Source organism: Anguilla anguilla, chromosome 12 (genome assembly GCF_013347855.1).
Source record: "Anguilla anguilla isolate fAngAng1 chromosome 12, fAngAng1.pri, whole genome shotgun sequence".
NCBI lineage: Eukaryota > Metazoa > Chordata > Actinopteri > Anguilliformes > Anguillidae > Anguilla > Anguilla anguilla.
Window position 1 is genome coordinate 20023829 of NC_049212.1, and position 23117 is coordinate 20046945.

The 23117-nt window shown below is 43.4% G+C and overlaps 1 protein-coding gene across 2 annotated transcripts in view; it reads right to left on the reverse strand.

Moving 5' to 3' along the window:
• Positions 1 to 1954: 1954 nt before the first annotated feature.
• veph1 (ventricular zone expressed PH domain-containing 1) overlaps positions 1955 to 23117 on the reverse strand; it is a 66292-nt gene continuing 45129 nt past the window's right edge. For both annotated transcript variants that reach the window (XM_035383741.1, XM_035383739.1), the window contains exons 10-14: positions 21040 to 21179; positions 19948 to 20082; positions 13791 to 13908; positions 6569 to 6705; positions 1955 to 4823 (exon numbers count right to left, since the gene is read on the reverse strand). In XM_035383741.1, coding sequence (XP_035239632.1) covers positions 4587 to 4823; positions 6569 to 6705; positions 13791 to 13908; positions 19948 to 20082; positions 21040 to 21179 — 767 coding nt within the window. In that variant the 3' untranslated portion in view covers positions 1955 to 4586. The remainder of the gene's footprint in view (positions 4824 to 6568; positions 6706 to 13790; positions 13909 to 19947; positions 20083 to 21039; positions 21180 to 23117) is intronic.

A 23117-nucleotide genomic window follows, 5' to 3' on the forward strand; every position in this document is an offset into this window, starting at 1 on the left:
GCCCTGTTTATTTGTTTAAGCACGTTCCCCAAGGGTTTTGTGGGTCTGGAGCCCAAGAGCCTGTCACTCTTTCTCACATGTGCCGGGGATTTGTACCGGATCCGTGACGCGGTCCTGTCAGGACCTTCTGAGGTGTGCCTGCTCGCCCGCGCGTGTATCCACCAGCAGGCAGAGTCGCGCTGCCGGGCACGCGTGAGCGGGCGCCGGGGAGGGCGACGGCGGGGGAGGGGGCTGCCACCAGAACGAGGGCTTGGGGGTCAGGGACGGGTGGCTCCAGGAGCACTGCCGCATATTTTGTGGGATGCCAGACGTTTTCATGTGTCTCCCCTCCTCTTTGGTGACCCCGCCACCTCCATCAGCATGTCAGCCAGTGCCAGGGCTTCAGAGCAGAAAGTTGCCGGATTGCCTCCAGAAGTGAGTTTTTGTTAGAATGCCGTTAGGGGGTTGGAGTCAATCAAGAGGGAACTTGAGCTTATTGTCAACATGCTTTCAATATTTTTGGGCACAGTGGTATGTTAAATATGTAAAATGCAAGTTTTTTTTCTTTTTTGCTTCAGACCACTGTCTTTCTCTGCAGGGAGCTTTGAGCAACCTCTTCTTGGAATACTCACAAAACATATCCTTGTTTCCTGGTAATATTTTTTCTGGATGCCTGCAAATATTACATGGACTTTGAGATGCAAAATACACAGAGGGAGACAGAGCAAAGAAATGCTCTGTGGGAACAAAAAGGATTTGCACCAGTGGTCTCAACCCTCCATGGTCCTGTGGTTCTTAATTGATCTGAACCCTTTATTTCGCAACTAATTCAACAACGGAGCTTGGATGTCAGTTGACAGGTTGCAGCTGAAGGTGCCACAGTATTTGGAATGTGGGAAGAGACATTCAAGACCTGCAGGACCACATCCCCACTGGAAGGCCAAAGTTATCTTCCAACAATTGGCCAATAGAAATTAGGCTGAAGTGAAGTACACATAAGGAATCTACCCCTTTGTTTTGAGACTGGGGTAGGTGTGGGGGTTGACTGGGGAAGCAGGATGTTGGGAGTATTGATCAGGGTAGGGCAAATTCCACCACCCCCTATGCTCATAGTGGAACAGACAGGGCAGAATGGTGCAGAATGGTGCAGAGTGTACAATGTGCAATCCCCTGCTAAAATTATACACGCCCACAGGCATAACAGAGAATATTTGGCAGGGAACACGTCCAATGCAATGCTAAAACTGCCTGATTTGTCCCCTCCAAAAATCATTTCCCGAGTCGAATTTCCTCTTCGGGACTTAAGTGGGACTAGAAGCCTCTCTGCACGAGAGTCTGCCTTGCATTCACATTGCTGTAAATCACATTGATTTAACCTAAGATGCTGTTATCTTTAATCTGTAATCATGTGTGGCTGGGTTCCCACAGACAAGTGGCTTTGCCCCATCACCAAATAAACCTCATTACAGTCTACAGAGAGCCAGAGAACAGGAGGCCCCGGGCCAGGCAGAAGGGTGTGCGGGTCCACTTACACAGCACTGTTCGTTTTATGGCCTGCTCGTTTTCGTTATCAGAGAGAGCGGAAGTTCCCAAATTTGGAACGCCATTTGGAATCATTTCCAGGAAAGCACTGCCAAAATGTCAACTGCTATTTTAACTACACTGTTGTACTTTTCCACATTATTCTTCTTACACCATGCAGTATTGAGAAATATTTGTGATACAGAACACTGCCTAACGTAGAATATTTAATGTGGCAGCCAACTTATGTAGTTATTTCTCTCGGGCGCCACACATATATTCTTGTACATCCTACAATTACGGAAATACATTAGTGCTCAGAAAATCCAATGGACAGACCCCAAATCATGCTGGTTCACAATTCTAGAATGAAAACACTACAGCAATAGTGTACATGTGATAAATGTGTTGCAGTGTGTGTGCTGTGGTTTGGTAGCCAAGGGAGAACACAACATTTTTCTGATGTGTTTAATTTTTTCTAGAAAATGGAGAAAAAAAGGCAAACAGTATAGGTTTTACAAATCTCAGTACATGCAGTGAAACCAGTACCAAAGCAAAAGTATAAATCACGACTACAAAGACAAAATTGCATTTAAAAATGAAAGGTTTTTAAAGAAACCAGCATTAAAGAAAATTACATCTGATAAAAATTCTACTTACAATATTTTGGAACAGTCATTTGACTAAAATGGTCTGTAGCTAACAGTTTTTCAAGTTTGGTTAAAGTTTCAACATGCCTGTTGCTTGAAAAAATAAATACTGACCTGCAAAAAAACAAAATTGATACGGTTAAAAAATTACCTTTAAAAGTCAATGTGACGAGAGTTAATGAATATGTTAAACTATGATTTAAATGCCTAAAATGAATTTTATAAAGCCTTAATACTTTTGACTTGCTATGATTCTTAGCAAAATATCCACGTACATTTTCCTAACATATTTAAAGTGATTTTCACAAAACCTCCCATTGTGTTATGTTAAACTCCACTGCAGAGCTTATGTGTTCCAGTGTATGCACATAAGGAAGGGTCACCCCTCCTGTGGACTAACACTCAGTTCCTGGTTTAATTGATTTCAGACATAATGTCCCATTTTTTGAGAGCAGCAAAGAAAAAAAAACTGTTTTTAGAAAATTACATTTGGTAATGTCAAACTTAAAGGCAAACGCTAATATGAAGTGTCATTACAGATGGGGGTATAATAGATATATTATATTTACACAGCTGCCTATGCATGCAATTTATTATTATTATTTTTAAAAAGAAGCTTTTGGCTCTGCATGAACCTCAGAGGATCTGAAATCATTTGGAGAAACAAGACATTGAGTCTGGGACAGTACTCCTGCGCTACGGCCCCAGACAGCCCCGGAAAAGCACACAGAATTCTTGCGTCCTGACTAAATTGTGTGGCAGCACAAATATGGCGCAGCTGACACTGCGGTGCGCAGTGGTCAGAGCCCTGGACTGGACCTGGAGCCATGGGATCAAACCTCGGATGAGATACTGTTGTTGCACTCTTGGGTGATGCACTTTCACTTCAATAGCCCCAGTAAAAACCCAACTGTGGAAATGAGCCACAAAATGCATACAAAACAAAACAAATGAAATAATTTTTCAAGTCGCCCTGGATAAGGGTGTCTGGTGAGTAAACAAATAATGTCACATCATGAAAATGTTCTTGTGCTCGCTTGGAGCTCTCTGCCACCATGGCCAAATAGCTTTGTGTAAGATTTATATAAGATTTCAAAGGGTTTCTTTGGTTACTGGAAACTTCAGCTTGAATTTGATGAATACTTAATATAAAACTGATTGGGTGGGAACACAATGGAGGAAATAGACTTCTATGTAAGGCATTTATTTTTTACTGTGACGTTTTATTTTATAATTGTATAGACCATCCATAGGCACCCACAACACTGTCTATTGTTTATTACACCCATGTAGTAGGGGGTAATGCTTTGAGATAATCTGTTAAAATGTTTATTTCAATGCTCTACTGTCTTAAATTATAATTAACTATTTCATCAAGCAAGAGGGCAAGAGGGGAGCACCGATCCTCTTTTGGTACATAAATATTTATACTGTCTTTTAAGTTTCAAATTATATTCAAGTTCATATATATATATATATATATATATATATATATATATATATATAGTACAAATATTATTGGAGCTATCCATCATGGCTGCTTCAACTGCTTCACTGCAAATCCCCACTATCACAAAACATAAAATGAAGCAGTTTGACATGGTTCTTTTCTTTGATGGAAACTTAAGGAAAAACTTTGCCAGTAAACATGTTTTTTCTGTGGAGATGCATTCCCAAAAGAATCAGAGGTTACGAAATATTGATCAGAATAACAAAGTTTAGGATTTCTGCTTTTCACCATTTCATGGTCCTCAGAGATTTCCAGAAGATCGCTCTTGTATGATAAATTACAGTTAATACCAGCAGACCTTGCTAACTTTTTTGAATGGAAAAAATATATCACAACTTTTCCAGTGTTAAATCAAGAAAATCTATATGCTTGAAAACTGTGCTAAGCTTAAAGAGCTATCATTCACTCCTCAGTATTTGCAGAGTTCAGAAAGAGTGCGATAATTTACGGTCTTAATTTCCCACACCACTTCTCGCTGGGCGCATCACAGTTTTCAGTGGAACCAGTATTGCTGTAAATTGGAAAAACAGGAATGCATTTGCTTCTTTAGGTTATCTTTGTTCTTTTGGTTATCTTCTTTTTTTCAGTTTCCACCCTTGGCAGCAGTGCAATAGATGACTCACAGGTGTCATGGTCACACAGTCAGGGCATTGTGGTCCATCTCAATGGATGGTTTGTTCCCGTGATCTCCTTTGAGTCACAGCTTTTGTTTGGTTGTGACAGGTAAGCTGAGTCTTTGCAGAGCTACTGTTATATGTCGGATTTCAGGTGGTGAGGTGTGGGGTGATCGTGGATTCCAACAGATGCATTTGGGTCAAAGGCGGGCCAGGAACTCACAGTTTGATGTTCTGTTGTGGAGGGGGGTCACACTTGAAGGTCACAGGTAAGAGGTCAGGAGGGGGCAGGGGGTGCTGCCGTTGGCTGGGTCACAGGTAGGTGGTGGCCTCGCGGTTCTCCCTCTCTTTGGCCTGTGCCATGGCCACGTTGATGTACTGCAGCCATTCTTCGGCGTGCTTCTCGTCCTGCGCCTTAAGGACGTACGTCTTGCTGTCGGTGAAGATCTCGAAGGCCCGCGGCAGGCTGCGGTCGCGCCTCTTCTTCGCCACCACCTTCACGCTCTGCACCTTGCTCAGCTCGATAGGGCTGTCATCCAACTCCTCCTTCTGCAGGGAAAGGAGGAAGTGGGATGGAAATAGGAGGACTGCAAAGCAGGGATGCTTTAAAACAGGCTTGCCAAAACTCCACTGATGGCCCGATGATGTCTCCCCGCCCCCCACCCCAGTGTTCTGGTTATTTTTCTATGTATGCCATAATGTTATAAAATACAGGTATGATAGATTCCTGTGAGATGCTATGTCAATGTTTTACTCTGCATGGAAGCTGCATCCATCTACTTTTGTTAGGTCTGATGGCTTAGAACTATTTCCATGTTAAAATCTGAGCCCCTTGACCCCAGCCAACATTTTACCAGGCACCTCCAAAGACCAAACTGTATCCTGTATCCTGTTAGCCTTTAGTGTGGGCTCATTATGGTATACTCTTACATTCAGAATGGCTACAGAAGAGTTGAAAGACACCAAGGCCTTGTCACAGAAGGGGGGTATAGGGCAGAGGGGTTTAAAGGAGGGGGGGGGAGGCAGTTCATGTTGGTGGGAATGGGAGGGGAGACAGGGGAGTGGGGGTCTCGCTGAAACTGCACATGCAGGCTTTGCTGATGTGCCAAACAGCCCTGAAGGTAGACTGGCGCAGGCCACTGTCTGGTCTCAATTACGAAGAGAGCCCAAAAAAAGACAAAGGGCTGGAAACCATGGAGACAGAGTGAGGCTTTTCCCCGGCCGGTGGAGTTCAGGGGCACCAGGAAGATTAAAGCTCGGCCACATCAGGAGTCAGTCGGACACAAAGTGGCGGTTTTTACAGGAAGGAAAACCGTCAACCAATCACCCCGGCAGAGGGAGAGGGATGCTTGGCCAAGTGGAGGACTGCGATATGTATCGGGTTGTACTGGCTGTGGTGGGAGCACAGGGGTGCCCCTTCGTTTTGGTGGTAATTCTTCATCTCTGTAAATATCTCCCTAAAGCCCTAAAAGAATGTGAAGCCCTCAATCCATAAAATCTCTCATTTTCTTGACCAATGCACAGTTCTCAGAAGATTGGTTCACTTCTTACTCTAAAGATTGTTTAAAAAACATGATTTTGTTTAACAACGAAGACCCTTTGTTCTGCTAAGTGAAATTACCATTATGACCCTCTCCGGCATTTTAAAAACAGACACGGCTATATAGACAGTTTTTATACTGAACAATAAAATAGTGTAATGTATCTAATTTCCTTGTGTGGTGAGCCATGAGAAGAAATAGTTATTATGATAGCTGGAATGTTTTGCTGTGTTTGGCAAGGTACCAGGGTGCACTGGTGCCTAGCTAACCTCAACTTAGCCTGTTTTCCTCCAGGTGTTTTGACTGAACATTTTCTCTTGCACAATAGCTTTAGATTTGGAGGCTAAATGACCTCAGACTAAATTTATAGTGAGCTGCCATCAATGGCCTCGGTTACATATACAATGCTTATTCATCATTCTTTTATTCTCTGCTTTTGGATGTTGATTTTTATCCAACATTTTAAAACACAATGACTCATGTTGTTTCTGCAATTGCATTTTGGCCGTAGGAATTCCCCAAAGATCTTTACCGGGACCAACATTATTACGTTTAGCTGCAGCTAATCCCCTGGAGAAAAATGATGCCTTATCGGGAGATGAGGTTTCCATTATTCCACAGACACCCATCCTGATTCAATTACAAAGAGCCAAAGAGCAATGGTATATATTATATAGTATAGGGTGTTGTTGAGGACAAGGGTTGAAAACACTTTCTTTCATGTGCTCCTCAGAGAGCAAAATGTATACCTACTGATTTTCCTTTTCGGAAGAGGAGCTGGTTGCTGGCCAAGGTGAAGTAACGTGTTTTCCAGCGTTTGATGAACTTCCACCGCACCTGTTTCTCCTTCAGCTTGCCCTCGATCAATGGCTGGCCTTCTTGGTTCACAACTAAAAGTAGGAGGAATATATTTTTTCAAATGACAAAGAACTGGGAAAATGGCACTTGTCCAAAATGATGACAATACAAGTGTTGTTCATTTCTTCAAAAGTTTACATAAAAAATCGGCAACCTAAATGTATGTGTTGCTTAAGCATATGCACTGACACACAAAAAAGGCACGCCCAACACATCAAAGTGACACACCAGTCACAATATCTCAGTTACATCTGGGCCTCCATCCCCCCTACCCCACAGCCCGGTCTGCCACAGGGAACAGAGAGGAACTGAGTCACTGAATGCCCTGTGCTGATGCATCCTGTCCACTCACACCCACCACTGGGCCCCTGCCACCTCCATCTCCTTGAGCTCTCCAACCCCCCCTGCACCAAAAACAAAACATCGCCCTGCAGCCCACAGCGAAGAGTTAATGACCATTACGAAACTGCAGGAAAAGGACCAAATCTCCTTCACATTATTTACTACCCCAGCGAGGCCCAGAGTGCACTGCAATGCGCCTGTCACTTCCGATTTTAGATAATAAGCCCCCTGTTTCCTTTTTCACATTGGTTTGGCATGCTGGGCCTAAATCTGGGTGCAGTTTGCTTTTTGGAGAGCTCTGGTACTAACTGTTGCCAATTAAACAGGAAAAGAGGGACTGTCTCTTCCAAAATAATGCACAGAGAGCTATTGTCCTGGTTGAAGTCTCATCTTCTACTGCCCTTTCATCCTCTGGGATTAACTATGAAAAGGCCCTGTCCATCTGTCCATAACTGCTGCCAGTTAGTGATTACTGCAAAGCTGCATGATTTATTTCTGACTGTGAACTGGATTGCACAGCAAAACCTAATAACATTAATCAAACTCCTTTATGAGCACAGCATTATTGATTTATAAAGAACTTATAAACAGAGGTTGTGCTTTTTGTGACCCACCGCTTTCATTTGAACATGTTATCACAATATTAATGTTAAAAGCGATGTTTTGTGGAGGCTGCAGGAGCAGGTCTCAGACAGCCACAGCAGACCATGACTAGTCCACAGTAATCCACCAGGCCAAGCTCCAATGAGATAGCCCAGGCTTCCTTTCCCTCTCCCTCATACTCCGCGAGCACAACCTGACTGTCGGTTAGCATCGACCAGTAGCCCGTGTTTCGTGTGAAAATTGCCTTTGACATTATTCATGTGAGAGTACAAGTCACTGTGATGTGTTGTACGCCACGGAGCTGGAGGAATGTTGGGCTGGGCAGCGCTACACGTGCGGACCCATTCCCTGGCTTCCACAGGCGCGGGCCGGTTTTAGCGCTCACGTGGGGGCGTGTGCGCCAAGGTCCCGCGGGGTGCACCAGCACACAGAGCTATTAACAGCAAACGCATGCCAAGCGCTTTTACACATGACATCATTCACTCGCCTCTCTCGGAATGTACGGCAACGTCGGACACGCGTCCTGTAACATTCATTCTCGTTTTATTTTTTTATGATGGCGATTAAAATCAAGACCGCGGACCTCATATCGCTCTGACGCTCAGACCACTGCTCTGCACTGCAGCCCGTGACCCTCAGGTCCAGAGCCCAGGGCTCTAACCACTACTCCGCATTGCGACTCTTTTTAATTGTGCGCCTGTGAGGATCAGAAACTTTCCACAGCATGAAACAGCAGCTCATTTAAACCTGTCACATTCCACATCATCCCTGTCTCCCTCACCTTGTAAAAACCACAATGAAGCACGCAGCATCTTTGAACGGAATGAAAGCCAGACCCCTTCCTGGGCTGTTTACGTAACGTGATCCTAGGCTTTGAGTGCTCTCACAACAACTGTGTCCAAAGGGAACAGGAACATTTGCTACTTTTGGAAGGCAAATAAATTGTACAAATGGCCGTAGACTTCCACAAACGCAGCATGCGTCCAAGGTTTCTTACACTTTCAGAACCATGGGGTAGAAAGAGGTCAGGATTGGATGGTATATTTTTTTGCAGATTGAGGAGTCTTTTTCGAAACTTCTGGAAACCGGGGAATTCATTCTGCTGTTCATGCAACAGTGTAAACAGTGGGAGCAACAAAGAATATTCCAAGCCCTGCAGAGACAAATCAAGTCCTGTACAACTTCTATATGACGTATCAGATCCTGCACAGTATCTAACAGGAAAAGTTCAGCTTGTTCATGCTTGGTTGGAAGGAATTCAACAATCTGTCAAAAAACTCTAGGGGCGCTGGTTTCTAGAGAGATTTGGGGAAGGGGCGGTGATGGGGGACTTGTCTTTGGGGGTGGGGGGGGAGGATGTAATTGAATGTTGAGCACATGTTCAGAAGGTCCTGCTGACGCCCATGTGAACATGTGAAAAGTGACAGCTCCTATTTTTTAATTCATCTTATGGCTCCCCTGTGGGCTCTTCTGTGTTCTGGTCACTCCATAGAAGAGTGCCGATCCTAAGGGCAATTGAAGGAAATCTACACAGATGCAGACACACACACACACACATGCACACACACACTCACAAGTTCGGTCTGCTTCACACACAGGGGTGCGAGTTGCCACGATAATTTCCTGAAGCCAAGACGTTTTCCAAGCAGTGAGGAACTGTTCCAGGAGACAGAACAATGATTGACTATGTGAGACTAAGGCGTCACGTCCTGGGCATTTTAAACATGGCGAGGGGCAACTTTAATAACATTTCTTTATGTAAACGGAAGGAAACTGAGGCAGGGAAAGAGTTGAACCACAAACTGTTGCTTTGCTCCCTTCTTGTCTAGGAGACACTGACACTGATTGGTGATTGGTGTTCAATACATCAAGAACTGAACATTGATCCGACCTTAGTACATCTAAAAGGAATGCAAGCAGCCAAAATCAACAGCAGCAGCAAAGCTAGGCTCTGAGTGGCATTATACAAATTACTTTTGTCCACGCTCTTGATTACTAGAACAAACAAGCCAATTCATTGAATTACACAAGCTGTATTTCTTAATGATTTAAGGCCTTTACTCAGTCTTCTGATTAAATGTCAATCTCTCTTAATCATTTTTTGGGTCTATTCATAAAGGTGCCCATATTTAACTTAATATCCAGTGCATTGCAGTTTACTTTGTCAGTTCAAGATACAACTCAATTGGACCTGACACTACAGGGTTTCACTCAGTCATGAATGTACCGTATGCAAACATCAAGACATTGTTTATAACACAGTTGATTCAAGGGCTTCCTGCCCTGCTCATCTAGCCCTTTGAATCAATTTTCTGTTTATAATACCAAAAACATTACATACACAGACTCCTCCAGGCCTCTACCAGTTTAGGACCAAGGGAGCTGTCTCAATAATCAATTTGAATCAGCAAACCGTAAATGTAAATGTTATGATGACAGGAAAAGTAGCTTTAATGATTAACTCCTGTTTTCGTAGTTAAAATGGCACTTCTATTCCTGCGTTGGCAGTAGTTTTTACATTCTTTAAAAAAAATTATTAGTGCACTAATAAATTGTTTTGCATCAGAGACTTCTGTTGAGTTCACAACAACAAAATTCCATTCTCATTATGAAGATCATTGTTCATCTTCAGAGGAAGCTTTCACCAATCCATCAGCCAAATGAACGGACTAGGTCTGGGTTAACATAATGTGGATTATTGACTTCTGGGCCAAAGCAGACCCTGAATCATCCAAAGAAAACACCAGGCTTTCATGGGTGTAGATTATTATTTCGTAATAACCATTTTATTGTGCTGCACCTAAAGGGATTTGGTTTCTCTGCTCTACTTTTTTAATAGTCCATTTGTAAAAGGAGTTAAGGAACAGACATACATCTAGCCCCTCTATCTCTTCAGCCAGGGCTTAGGTGAGATGTCCAGGTCTCCAGCTCCCGATGGACCACTTAATTGTGCACTTCTGGTCGAACCCTACACTTCCCCAGGGAGGCGGAGCCAGAGAGCAAATGAAGGGCTCGCCTGTGAATCACACACCAGGGCCAATACTTTATAACCGTGTCTCGAATGCCAACTCAGCAGTTTTTTCTCACCATCTTAGCAAAGACAAAATGTCCTTTATGAAGTCACCTAAAGGTTCCCAGCACGCTCCACATTTCTCAGCGCCATTGCTGTTGACTGTGGCTTTTACTGATGTTCTTCAGCAATTAAGAACATTTTTCAGTCTACAGCAGGGGAATGAGAAGTGTGAAGGTCAAGCCACTAAAGAGTCTGACAGATGGGATAAAAGTAGGAGTAAATGGATCAAAAGGTATTTTGAAAATGATCTAGATTTTCACCTTCTAGCTTCAAATTAAATAAACAATTTTTGTAGTGGTTTGTATGTGTAAATATCGTCTTATCTACTGCTTGTATTTTTGCGTAGACTGCGTTGTTGCTGTTCTCGTTTGTGTTAGTATTAATCAGTTTAACCTTCAGGGTCCAAGTTGAACTGTGCGGTTGTTCCCTGCACTTGGAACGGTACTTCTCTCTAGGGTTTTCGACACACTTGTTCCTGGTTATGGTTATACACTTTATTGTACGTCGCTCTGGATAAGAGCCTCTGCCAAATGCCTGTAATGTAATGTAATATATATGCTGGTTGTTGATTGGGATTGAACCAACAATATTCAGGGCTTAATCTTGGCATTTTTACTTTACTTTGTGATTAGAGCAACGGTCATACTTTGTGGTGATTAGAGAGTGGGTTGTGATGTTTGTGCTTGATGATTAGAGAGTGGATTGTGATGTTTGTGCTTGATGATTAGAGAGTGGGTTGTCATGTTTGTGCTTGGTTAGAGAGTGGATCACACTTCTCATGCCTCCTCCAAGGTAACTGCACCTAGTAAATAGGAATAACAGCAAACCCATCTGTGTTGAAGAAACCAATAAAGAACAGTATTCCAAGATAGCAACCCCAGTACAGAGCCTGTCCCAATGATACATATTGGTTTATAGGAAAGCCATATAACATGTGCTCAGAAAAAAACCCTAACTGAGAATTTCCACATAGTGTAATACACTGAAGTCTTATTAGCATTAAGTGAATTTTTAGTGTTAATTTTAAGTTTGTTGGGTCAGTCTAATTAATGATTTTTTAATTAGACTGACCCAATTAGACTGTTTGTGTCCAGCTTTCTTATGTAATTTGATATCTCACACAGTAAAGCATGTTGGCAGCAGTCTTTAAGTGTGCTTTGTGCACAATGTGCGTGGGTGGTGGCTGCTGGGATTTGTGGGGCTTGGTAACCAGCCAACTCTAACAGTCAAGGCAAAGGCTTGCAAATCTTATGCCTGCAAATGACGCACTTGACAGCCTTTATACAGTGCCGTGAAAAAGTATTTGCACAATTCTACAATTCATCAAGTCTGCAAGATGGACTTTCACGCGAGTCCACTTTGGTGCAGACTTAACCAGACTTTGCCAGTGGGATTACCAAAAATTTATAGCAATAAGGATGTGAGGCAGTAAGGAAGCAATGCCAAAAGCAAAAAACAAGAAAATAATATTAAAAGCATGGTGGGAAAACAACCGAGGGAGGTCTTCCAATGCAAATAGTACATAATTCATAGAACCTAAATCTATTTTGCAGACTTTGATTTATTTATTTTTTATTTATAATTTATTAGCGGTCATGTTCACCAAGACGAGTTAGGTCTGAATTCCAGTCTCATTAGCAGATAGCTGAAAAGACGCTAAATTAAAGTTTCGAGTTGTCTAGTCAATGTCCTGATTTGAACCCTGTAGAGATGCTGTGGCAGGACCTGAAAAAAGCAGTTCATGCTCGAAAACCTACCAATTTGTCTGAATTAAAGCAGTTCTGCAAAGAAGAGTGGGCTAAAATTCCTCCACAGTGATGTGAAAGACTCATATCAAATTATAGGAAGTGTTCGGTTGCAGTTATTTCTGCTAAAGCTGGTGCAACCAGTTATTAAGTTTAAGGATAATTTTTATCATTAAATAAATTAAATAATAATTTAAAAATATGTTTTGTGTTTATTCAGGTTTCCTTTATCTAATATTATATTTAGTTTAAAGATCTGAAACCATTCCGTGTGACAAATGTGTAATAATAAAGGTCCAATGTAAAGTACTGATAACCTGGCCACTCCTAGTGAGTGAAGCTCTATATCCAAATGAATTTTTGAAGTAATGTAATGTAAGCCCGTACTTATTGCTATTAGTTACAGTATGTATGTTAGTATAACATAATGTAGCTGCAATTATGAATACATATTTTACACCATGTAAACACTGGAATAACATTGTTGTTGGGGAGATGAGGTACCAAGTTGCAGGTTTGAAACCCTGGTGAAACCATACTGTTGCATTCGTGAATACAGCAGTCCAATACAGTATACAGTGCTACTATGCTGAAACTGTGGTATGCTGAAGAAAATTTTATGTTTACAATTACATTTTTAAAAATCCCAGCATTATGAAACCCAATCAAAGATGAGAATACAATTTTCATATAGATATCCCAGTAAACTGGCAGTTTTTATCATTTCTGGACCTGTGAAAGCAAAAATCTAAAGATGGGATGTAGTGGATTATACAGTATATAATAAAATAATCTGCAGCCCATTGAGCCCATTGTTCACCTTCAAAATGTATGACTTCAACTTCTATAAGATCAAAAGAAATGGATATCTCATAATACACAGCAACTAACAAAGGGCCAACATGTTTCTATTCAGGGCTAACGAAGCAGCGTCTATTTGAATTTTGACAGAATTGTATTTTTAATGTGTCATTCATTTCCACTGTCTGCCACTTTCTTATCTGTCTGCAGGCCTGTCTGTAAGCCAGCACATCTGGAGTCCACATGCCCTTCACTCTTTTTGGGTCTCGTAGCTCCAAATGAACTCTACTATGTAAACAGTGTACTTAATATGTTCACTTTCCTTGCAGTATTCCAGACAAAAAATACCCACAGTTCACTAGCTGACATGCCATGACCCATGATCTCTACAGGGGACAGGTGATATCACACAGGATTAAGGTGAGACGTACCTACGAATGCTTTCTGGTAAAATGTAACTGCACCTTAAAGACTAGTGGCCAATATTAACATGCATACCTTTGTCTTAGATTGGATGTGGCATATTTACAAAAATTAAGCATGACGTGTCTACCTGTGGCTTTCTCTGGATTATTACACATGAAGCAGAGCCAGCTTCCTTCCTCGTCACTGTAGCCGAACAGATCAAAGAAACGCACCTCCTCCAGGTTCCTCTGTAGACTGTCCAGATCCTGAAGAGAGAAAGAGAGAAAGAACAGAGCTTGTCTATATACGGATTTTTGCTTCCACCAATTACCTTGGCTCAGTTAGCTAATTAGCTCTCATACATTTAGACCACAGTAAAACTTTTTGTCTAGGGACAGAAGAACAGTTATCAGCTGTGATTCATGGGATTATCAATAAATCTAGCAAAATTGCCAGATTACATAAATTAGTGGGCTACTGAAAAAGTTAAAGACAAGCTTGCATGGAATCCAGAAATGCATAAGGCCTCCCTTACCCACCCTGAATTTAGAGAGACTAAAAACATCTGTTTTTTTTCTCCATTTCCAAAAACCATTATCTAGAGTCAGTTATAACTTCACACACTCCACAGGCCATTCCTCCTACAGACACATTAAACCTCCAGCTTCCAGCATGCATGGAGCAGGCAGATGAGTGGGGAACCTGGAACGGAATGCGCCATTCCATCATTCAACCAATCGCAACCACCGCAATTTCCTACTGAGGTGAGGCAAGTCCCTCCTGCGGCATGCTGGGAAGTGTGAAAGGAGGTCATGTTTGCCTTTGATGATTACGTGAAGTGTGAGTTCTGAGACACGGCGTACCGCTGGCCTCACGAACGCAGACAGTGAGCAAGACGGGGCCCCTAAGATCCAGTGATGAATCCTTTCTTTGGACCCAATTTGTGTCCCTCTTGACCACTTACTCCTGGATAAGGAGCGGCCTGTGTTGAAGCAGAAGTCCTGACATTAGGCCACATCTGGAACCGCTTTGCTCTTTCGCCTGGGATCACTGCTCATGTCAGCCGCACTTCTCCTTCGCGTAGACACACTTCTGCTCTCAGTGTCATCGTTCCAGTACCCTTTCACACACATCTTGGGGATGTGCACACACTTCAGTAAAGGTCCCGCAGTCTTCATGTGTAACTCTCATGCGTCATTTTGCCTGTCTTTGACACGGTATTCATATGTAACTTATAAAATCTCTTCACATCTGACACAGCCTTCACATGTAAAGCGCTTTGGATAAAAGCGCTATATAAATGCAGTCCATGTACCATGTACCATGTATCTAATGAATATCTTTCATATGTGGTGGCATGGTCTTCCTGTGCACTGTCGTCTAATGTTGTGCCACTGAAAAGCAATGACACAACCTCGCTAAATCGCAATTTGCCCCCAAATCAATTATGCCTTATAATATCCTACATCCTTTTACAATAAGTGTAACTGTTTTTGATTCAGCTGGGAGGAAGATTCAGGGAGGAAAATACTGTACTCCACAAATGCAACATGAAAACGAGCTGGAATTGAGGCAATAGCTATATGGACAGAGAATGTATTAAAACCTACAAATAGTATTGTTATTAAACCAACTGCTTGGGTAATTGCTCTTGTTAGTGTCTATTTAGGGTAGTGTACTATATTTTCTACACCAGACACCAGACTACACCAGAGAAAATTACACCATGATTGATAATCAGGCTGGATCTCAGTACATCTAAATTACAGAGCATACTCCAGGTCGTAATCAACACATCATGATTTGTTACAGTTATACTACTAGGAATACTGATTGGGTATACACTGGTGGTAGAAAGCTTACATCTTCCTGATTTGTGTGCCATTTTGTGTCTCTTTGAAGTTTCTGTCACATGAATGTTCTCATGCTGGCCAGGGGGGTATTTGGCTTTACCTTCACACTTTTTCGGAAGAAGGCCGGGGGCCAACACTGTGAGCAGTGGAAGGAAAAAAAGCCTGCGTGGGACGCTCCTGTGCCCCACTTCAGTTTCTTTGCTCTGATTTTTTTTTTTACTGGGATTCATGACATCATAATAAATAGCAGACTATTAAAGATCAGTTTTCAATTTCTAATTTGTGCAGCCCAGGGACTTTTTACCTTTGTGTGAGCCTAAATGCTGGGAAAGAGTATGGACCTCCACCAGGAAAAACATACCCTTGTTTCATTCTGTTGTGCGAGTCAACAAATGATTACCGACTGCAGGGGTCCTCATTCCTCTCATGAAAACTTGTTTTCACACAATCATACAATCTACAATCTTTGTACTACATCCGGATTGTGAAATTACTTTTCATGGGTACGTTAACGAAACGACTCAAAAGCTCTGACCCCTTTCCTCTATGAACAGTATAGTGCTCCTCGTAGAGCTCACCGTTACTTCAGTCCTCTCCTACAAACCTAGGTGAAAACGTGTGTGGGCTGTGTGCGGAAGAGTGGGGGGGGGGGGTGACACTCCTCATTTTTCACTGTATTTTACACCACGTTCATGGTTTCTACATTGCTGGAAGCTTAAAATAATTCAGCCATACATGCTTCTGTCAGGCCCTGTGAGATGGATATTAATGATCTTTTCCGACTCCTAAATTCTGACAGAATGGTAATCCGGGAAGTGCGTATGGCCACCATTTTTCACTGCTGCCCCCAAACCCTCCCCCCAAAACACCACACGTCTTCACTTTGAACTCCTGAGCCGGGCTGAGAGGCAGAAATATGTCAAGCGAGGAAAAAATGGATACAGTTACAAATGATATTTCAGGGACGCTCCATTTAAAGGGCTTTACACAAGGGAAGAGGTTCCAGGCTGTTTCTGATTCGTACAGGTTTACATTAATCTGATACAGGAATCTGTGGCAGGGCTTTGATTTACACTAAAGAAAACATGCTGCTCACATCTAGCTGGGAGACTTGTGACGGTACGTGATGAAGCGACCTTAGGGAAGCTTTACAGTTTGTCTTTCAGATCATGAGACTTGACTGGTTTTGGTCCATTTCACCCACAAGGGCATTCTCCGTCAAATGCTAAATTACAGGGGAAAGAAAGCAAAGAGTGCTGGTAGGCCTGGAATATCGCCGTGTCTGCATTGAGGCAAACTCAGAAATGTGTATTCTGTGAGACGGCATTGTCCTGAGCAGGAACGGAAACACACAGAAACACAGAGGCCACCAAACTGGGACCATCTGCATGGGGGGGGGGGGGGGGGGTTGCCACTTCTTCTCGCACAAAGCGTTCCCTTAAATACTTTCATCCCTTCCAGTTAAATTCTTCAGAAACTCTGAGACTCCTAATGTGCTCCATGCTCGCTGGCAGGCGCTGTGCTTGCTGGAAGTGCCCCAACAGCTCTAACCCTCTGTGTCCCGGTCCCGTTGGGAGGAAGGGATGTAAGGGGAGAGGCGAGTGTACAATCCAGACACGAGTCGCCCCCCCCACTGCGATTTACAATCCTGGACCTGGAGAACTCCTGGAGGTTGGGGGGGGGGGGGGGGGGGGTTGGGGTTTCAGGCGAGAAGGATTCGTGGCCGTCGGGCACACGGGACTCCGGCGGGCTTCGCGTGACACGGGGGTCCCTCGAAGCTGGCTGCCGGAGCCGTGTGAGAATTCTCCGGGGCCTCTTTGCTTTGCACAACTCCCTCCACAGCTCTGCATTCTGAGCTGAACGGCAGGGACTGCAAGGCTGGAACGCGGACGAAACGGCCCCAGCAACAGAACGGCATGAGGCCGTTCCGCAGAACACACGTGCCGGCAACGAGGGGGGGCGCCAGGCCAGGCGATAACTCGAGCTAACAAGAGATGCACAAACTGCTCTGTCTGCTTCGGAACGGATAAATCAACCTCAGTGCTTACATGCCATATTGCAATAAACCTTCTCTGTTTCCTGTAATTGCGGTCCGTGGCGACAAGAAGTTGACTCAAAATATTATGGAAATTCGTGTTTACAGAGAACCTTTGACTCTGTTTAAGTGAGTGTGCACACACATGTTTGTGAGCATGTGTTTGTGTGGGCAAGGTACAGGAAGTTTATATGTTGTGTTCTTTTTTTTTTTTACACATGATTTTTTAATGTCTCTATAAGCTTGTCCAGGTGAGTCAGAATAGTGAGAGTTGAGGCCTGGGTGGGCAGTTTACCACTTCCTGACAGAAAATGACACAGGATTACAGGAAATAGAGAGAACCATCTTATTGCCATGAGTAAGTACCGAGTCAGTCGAATTTGGGCAGTGAGTCCTTTACCTGGAAGACCTTGGGGACCCAGCAATGCCTGGAGAACCAGACCCACGAGAACACACGTTAAAACTCACCAATCAGGACTAACAAGTACCAAGTACCTCGGACTATGAAATATCTGATCAATGGGCAATTGATAAAACTATTTAAGTTACAAAAACACCTTCTGTTTCCCCCACACCATGACCACGACAGGACCAGCTTTCACATACATACAGTACCTACATACTGACAGACGTAAGCACTCAGGCAAATACTCAATGCTTCTATGCCAAAGCAGCAGCATTGAGTAAGCCAGAGACTGAAAAAAAGAGTTGTATATGCAAAAAACACTTTTGTTTAACTACGTGTGTTTGGTTACCACCAGACGCACTGGGAAAAACAAAGAAGTGATTCTTGCGACTTGATGCCAATTTATTTATTTATTTTCCCTCCTTTTGGTGGAATGGTCCACAGGAGAAAATGCCATGATTTGTCACTGCCAAAATGACATTTCTAATGTCTTCAAGATGGTGCAGAGGGCAAATAACTCTAAGACCTCCTGCAACTAATTTTTTTTTACTTTTGGGAAGCAAAAAAATAAAAAGAACAAAATATTGTCAGCCACATTATAAAATCCTCTACACTCCACTAAGCCTTTACTTCCAGGTGGAAATGATTGCGGGCTCTCTCTCTCTCTTGTTAGCTCTGTTTCTCCCTCTCTTTCTCTCTCTCTACAAAACTGGCAATGGCAGCCACCATGTCCATGCTGCTGTTCCCCTGTGCAGGCTATCTAAGACCATGTTTGGATTCCGCTTCACTGTGAGAGAAAATAACTATTTTCTTCTTTTGAGAGTCATGAAAGAATTTAAGAATACAGCAACAATGGACCAAGATGAAGTAGAGCTGTTTGGTTCACTAATAAATTAGTGACTCTTGATTTTAAACAGATTCCACATAAGCGTACGCAGTCCAAAACAAGCTAGGGGAGAGTGCATACATCCCTCTTGTATCCCACCCTTCCACCCCCCAGTGCATATTTTAAGCAGTATGTTTCTTTCCCATGAAAAGGTAGCTGCTCTTTGATTTTTGCTTATCAGCAGGAAGATGATTAGTACGGCAATAAAGTTCTTTTTCCCATTATTTCCACCAAACACATGTTTTTCATCTCAGTCTGAGCACATGTTTCTGATTGAGGACTCATATGAAGCAAGCACTTCAATGTACAGGACTGGGAAATTTCTGTATTAAAAATGGGCCAGATCCAATCCATAGTCAGTAATAACTTCTCAAAGATAAATAGGTAAAGATAAATACAGGTCAAGCAGCTGCCCTTTCGTGTACTCTTTCTGGGAATAAAACAGGTCAGTTGTGGCAGGGACCGTCATAGTGTGCACTACTCATGAATAGGCAGGGGAATAAATCACCGGATCAATATAGGCAGGATATCCCTGCTGCCTTTACCGGGAAATGTTAATGAGCATGTCGGAATCCGTTAGCGTCTTCTCTTTGCGTAATGTCTGCTGTATACACACACCATATGGTCGCCCTGAGAGTGCTCATCTAGGATGAGAAATTACCCCTGGAAAAAAACACAGCTGTATTTTCTTTCTATTTCTAATTATTTCCTATTGTCCACTTAGAGTTTCTTATACTGACATGAGTGAATGCGAGTGGATGCTTTGCTTACAGAATTCCAGCCTCATAAAATGGCCAAAGTTAAACATGAAAACAGCCAGCTCTTTTGGGTGCCTCTGACCTTTGACCTTTTGCCTCAGCACTTCACGTCTCAAACTGCATGGCTTCTGAGGTCATTTTCTCCGTGCTACAACACAGCCAGAGATGTGGGGAACAGAGCACCAACAGGCCGCTTTGTATGGGCCAGCACACTGACACAGGGCTCGCGGTGGAGGGAGCTTGTGGACATGACCCTGACTGAGGTTCGCCCTCGGGTGAGCGGAGGTCTGCGAGGTCGGGGTCAAGCGCAGGGCCACAGCTCTGTAGGACCCCAGACAGACGGATGGGGGCGGACGGGGGAACCTACCTTCTTGTGTGGGAAGGTGGCCTGGGTCATGGCCGTCTCGAAGGTGTGCAGTCCCTTCAGCTGAGCCTTCTCCCACACGGCCCTCAAGAACTGCACAGCCTTGTCCTCTGAGGAGAGGGGCTCACTGGCTTTACTCTGAGAGGACACAAGGGCCCAAAATCAGCCACACGCCCTACCAATTGAATTCTGCTGGATAACCTAAACTAACAGAGGCCAGCATGTCAAAGCCAAAAACAAACACTGGCAGGGAGGCCAGGTGGTCAGGCAGATTGTGCAATACAGTACAAAAGAGACAGTTTTTTATAAAGGCATTCTGCTCAATAACTATTATTCAGTCTGTGTACCTACTGTACCACACTGTGCTGATACTTCATCACTGGGCCTTGTTTCAAGGGATCTAAAACCTAAAATCTTCTGATCTTTGTTCTTGAACCTCATTGTTTGGAGTGTTATGCCGTTACATTCCTGTTTCTGTTCCCCTGTTTTGTCTTGGGATACTGTCTTTCTGTCTATAGGTGGAGCTGCAGAGGGAGATTAAGGGTTTATCAAGAACACCTGGCTACCTCCATTCCAGAGGATAAAACAGTCCTTCCCCACCCACATGGAAGCCTCTCTGTTGACTTGCTCACCCGATTGCTGATTCATCTATTTTGATAGGGTTTGCTGGATCCTGTTCATGTTATAGCCTTTATTATTTGTTTCTTCCTTCAGTATTTTGTGTGGTTTTGCCAGGTGCACCTTTTTGTAAGGGTTTGGGTGAGAGTAGGAAGATCAGGGCTGTAGTATTCTGTAGGTCGTATTTTGACCTGTCCTTTGTCCTGTCCACTTCTGCCTCAAACACCTAAGTGATTCATATGTATTTTGTAATTTTGGGTTTCTGTTATCTTGCGTCTATAGTTTTGTGGCAAACAATTTGATTACATTTAGCGATTTTCAGAACCTTGGTGGGTTTTTGTTGGTTAAGTACAAATGGTTGTCCTCCAGTTAAAAAACATGGCCCAAGCAATCTTGCTGTCACTTGAGTATCATTCTAGAATTCACTGGAACCTTGTCAGCACTGTGCCTCCTTTGGGCATGTTCTAGAACTCTTACCTGCAAGGAGAGCAACATGACGTGTATCCAGATGTGTGGCTGCCGGCTGCTGAGGGTAAAGCTGGACTTGCCATAGAGGCAGTAGTGTCCCTTCAGGGGGCAGGAGAAGGAGAGTTTGGCCACGCAACCTCGGCTGGAATCTGAAAATGGGCAGACAGGGAGAGAGGAGCCTTACATTCCTCCTGCATCACTCAATAACTCACCGCTTACACCTCGGTACACAGAATGAAAATACAGACCTGTGCTGTTTGGGGATCAAAGGATTTCAGGTCCACAGGTGTACCGGAGTAGTTGTTAGAATATTTGACACTGAGCCTGAGGGTTGAGGTGTTTTACAACATATTTTCAAGGAACACATTGCTGGTACACATAACATAGGTAGCAATGCGGTGTTATTGTAACAGAACTTGGCTTGAAATACTCAGCATAGCATATAAAACCCTTGGCGATATAAGCAGGGTAAGGTTTTCCGCTAAACAAACAATAATGTAAGAACTGCCAGTGTTTACAATCCCTCTGGAAAATGTCTATGTACAAAAATAGAGTACATGTTGATATACTCTAGTGTGCCTCAGTCTGAGGGGAGGCATCCATGCATCTTATGACGATAAGTCTGGGCATTTTTACATAATCCCCATTTGTTCCAGACGAATACATATTTCAGGGTACTGTTTTTTTCCCTAGTGCCACAATTGTACAACACAGCCATAAATATCCTACACACTCATTACCCAGCAAGCACTTGACCTCGTAACTGGGCTGCAGTGACTGCGAGGCCGTGTTTCGAAAGGGGATCTGCGGTGAGGGAGCACTTTCCAGTGGCAGCGGTATGGTCCCCCTAGGCCTGCATGCTGGGGCCGTGGCGATCGCACCCCTGGAGCCGGGATATGAGCACGCTGCTTTGAACGCGCCAACTTCACTCTGCGCAGCACCCCATGGCCAGGCCCCCGCTGCCGTCTTGCCTTTGACACAGTTTCCTCTCCCAAACAGCCAAAACATGAGGGTAAACTCCTCCAGGTGTGTGTGCGTGTGTGTGTGTGTGTGTGTGTGTGTGTGTGTGTGATTGCGTGTTTACATGTACGCGTGTGTGCAAGGTTATTTGTATGAGTTTGTGTGTGAGTGTGAGTTTTAAATGATCACTCTTGGACACCACAGTGCGGTAACTCTCACTATAATGTTTCTTTAAAAAGAACAAGACCAAACAGACCGCTCTTCAGACAGACTTCTGAGGGTGGACTGGTTTGGATAACAAAAAGACTAAAAACAGCTTGGCTGTGGAACTCCAGACAACTTAATCTGCTCACAAGACAGGACAATGACAATGAAAAGGAATGTAAGAAAAGGAAGACCGTTGCAAGTTCTGTCTGTCCGTATGATCAGTCCGTATGTCTGTCCATACCATCTTCGAGGCACAAGCTTGTCACCCAGTCTAACTCAATTACATGCAGTGCAGTCTGTAAATATTTGGACAGTGACACAATTTTTGTTGTTTTGGCTCTGTACCCGAGCACACTGGATTTGAAATGTAACAATGAATATGAGGTTAATGCGCAGACTGGCAACTTTGATTTGAGGATATTTACATCCATACTGGGTGATCTGTGTAGGAACTGCAGCCCTTTTTATACATAGTTCCCCCATTTGAAAGGACAGAAAGTAATTCGATAAATTAACATAATCTTAAATAAAGACATCATATTTAGTACTTGGTTGAAAATCATTTTCATTCGATGATAGCCTGAAGTCTGCGACCCACAGACATCAACAGATGTTGGGTATCTTCCCTGGTGATGCTCTGCCAGGCTTGTGCTGCAGCCATCTTCAATACTTGTTTGTTTCTGAGGGATTTTGAAGCATCTGGTTGGATCTGAGCAGATAAGGTGTTTCATATCATCAATAAAGATAAGTGAGCCAGTTCCAGTATGCCAGTATGTATACAGCTGTAAATACAGCTGCATGGTTCACCCTGTATGGATGTAAATACCCTCAGATTAAAGCTGGCAGTCTGCACTTTAACCTCATTGTTTCATTTCAAATCCAATGTGCTGGAATACAAAGCCAAACCAACAAAAATAGTC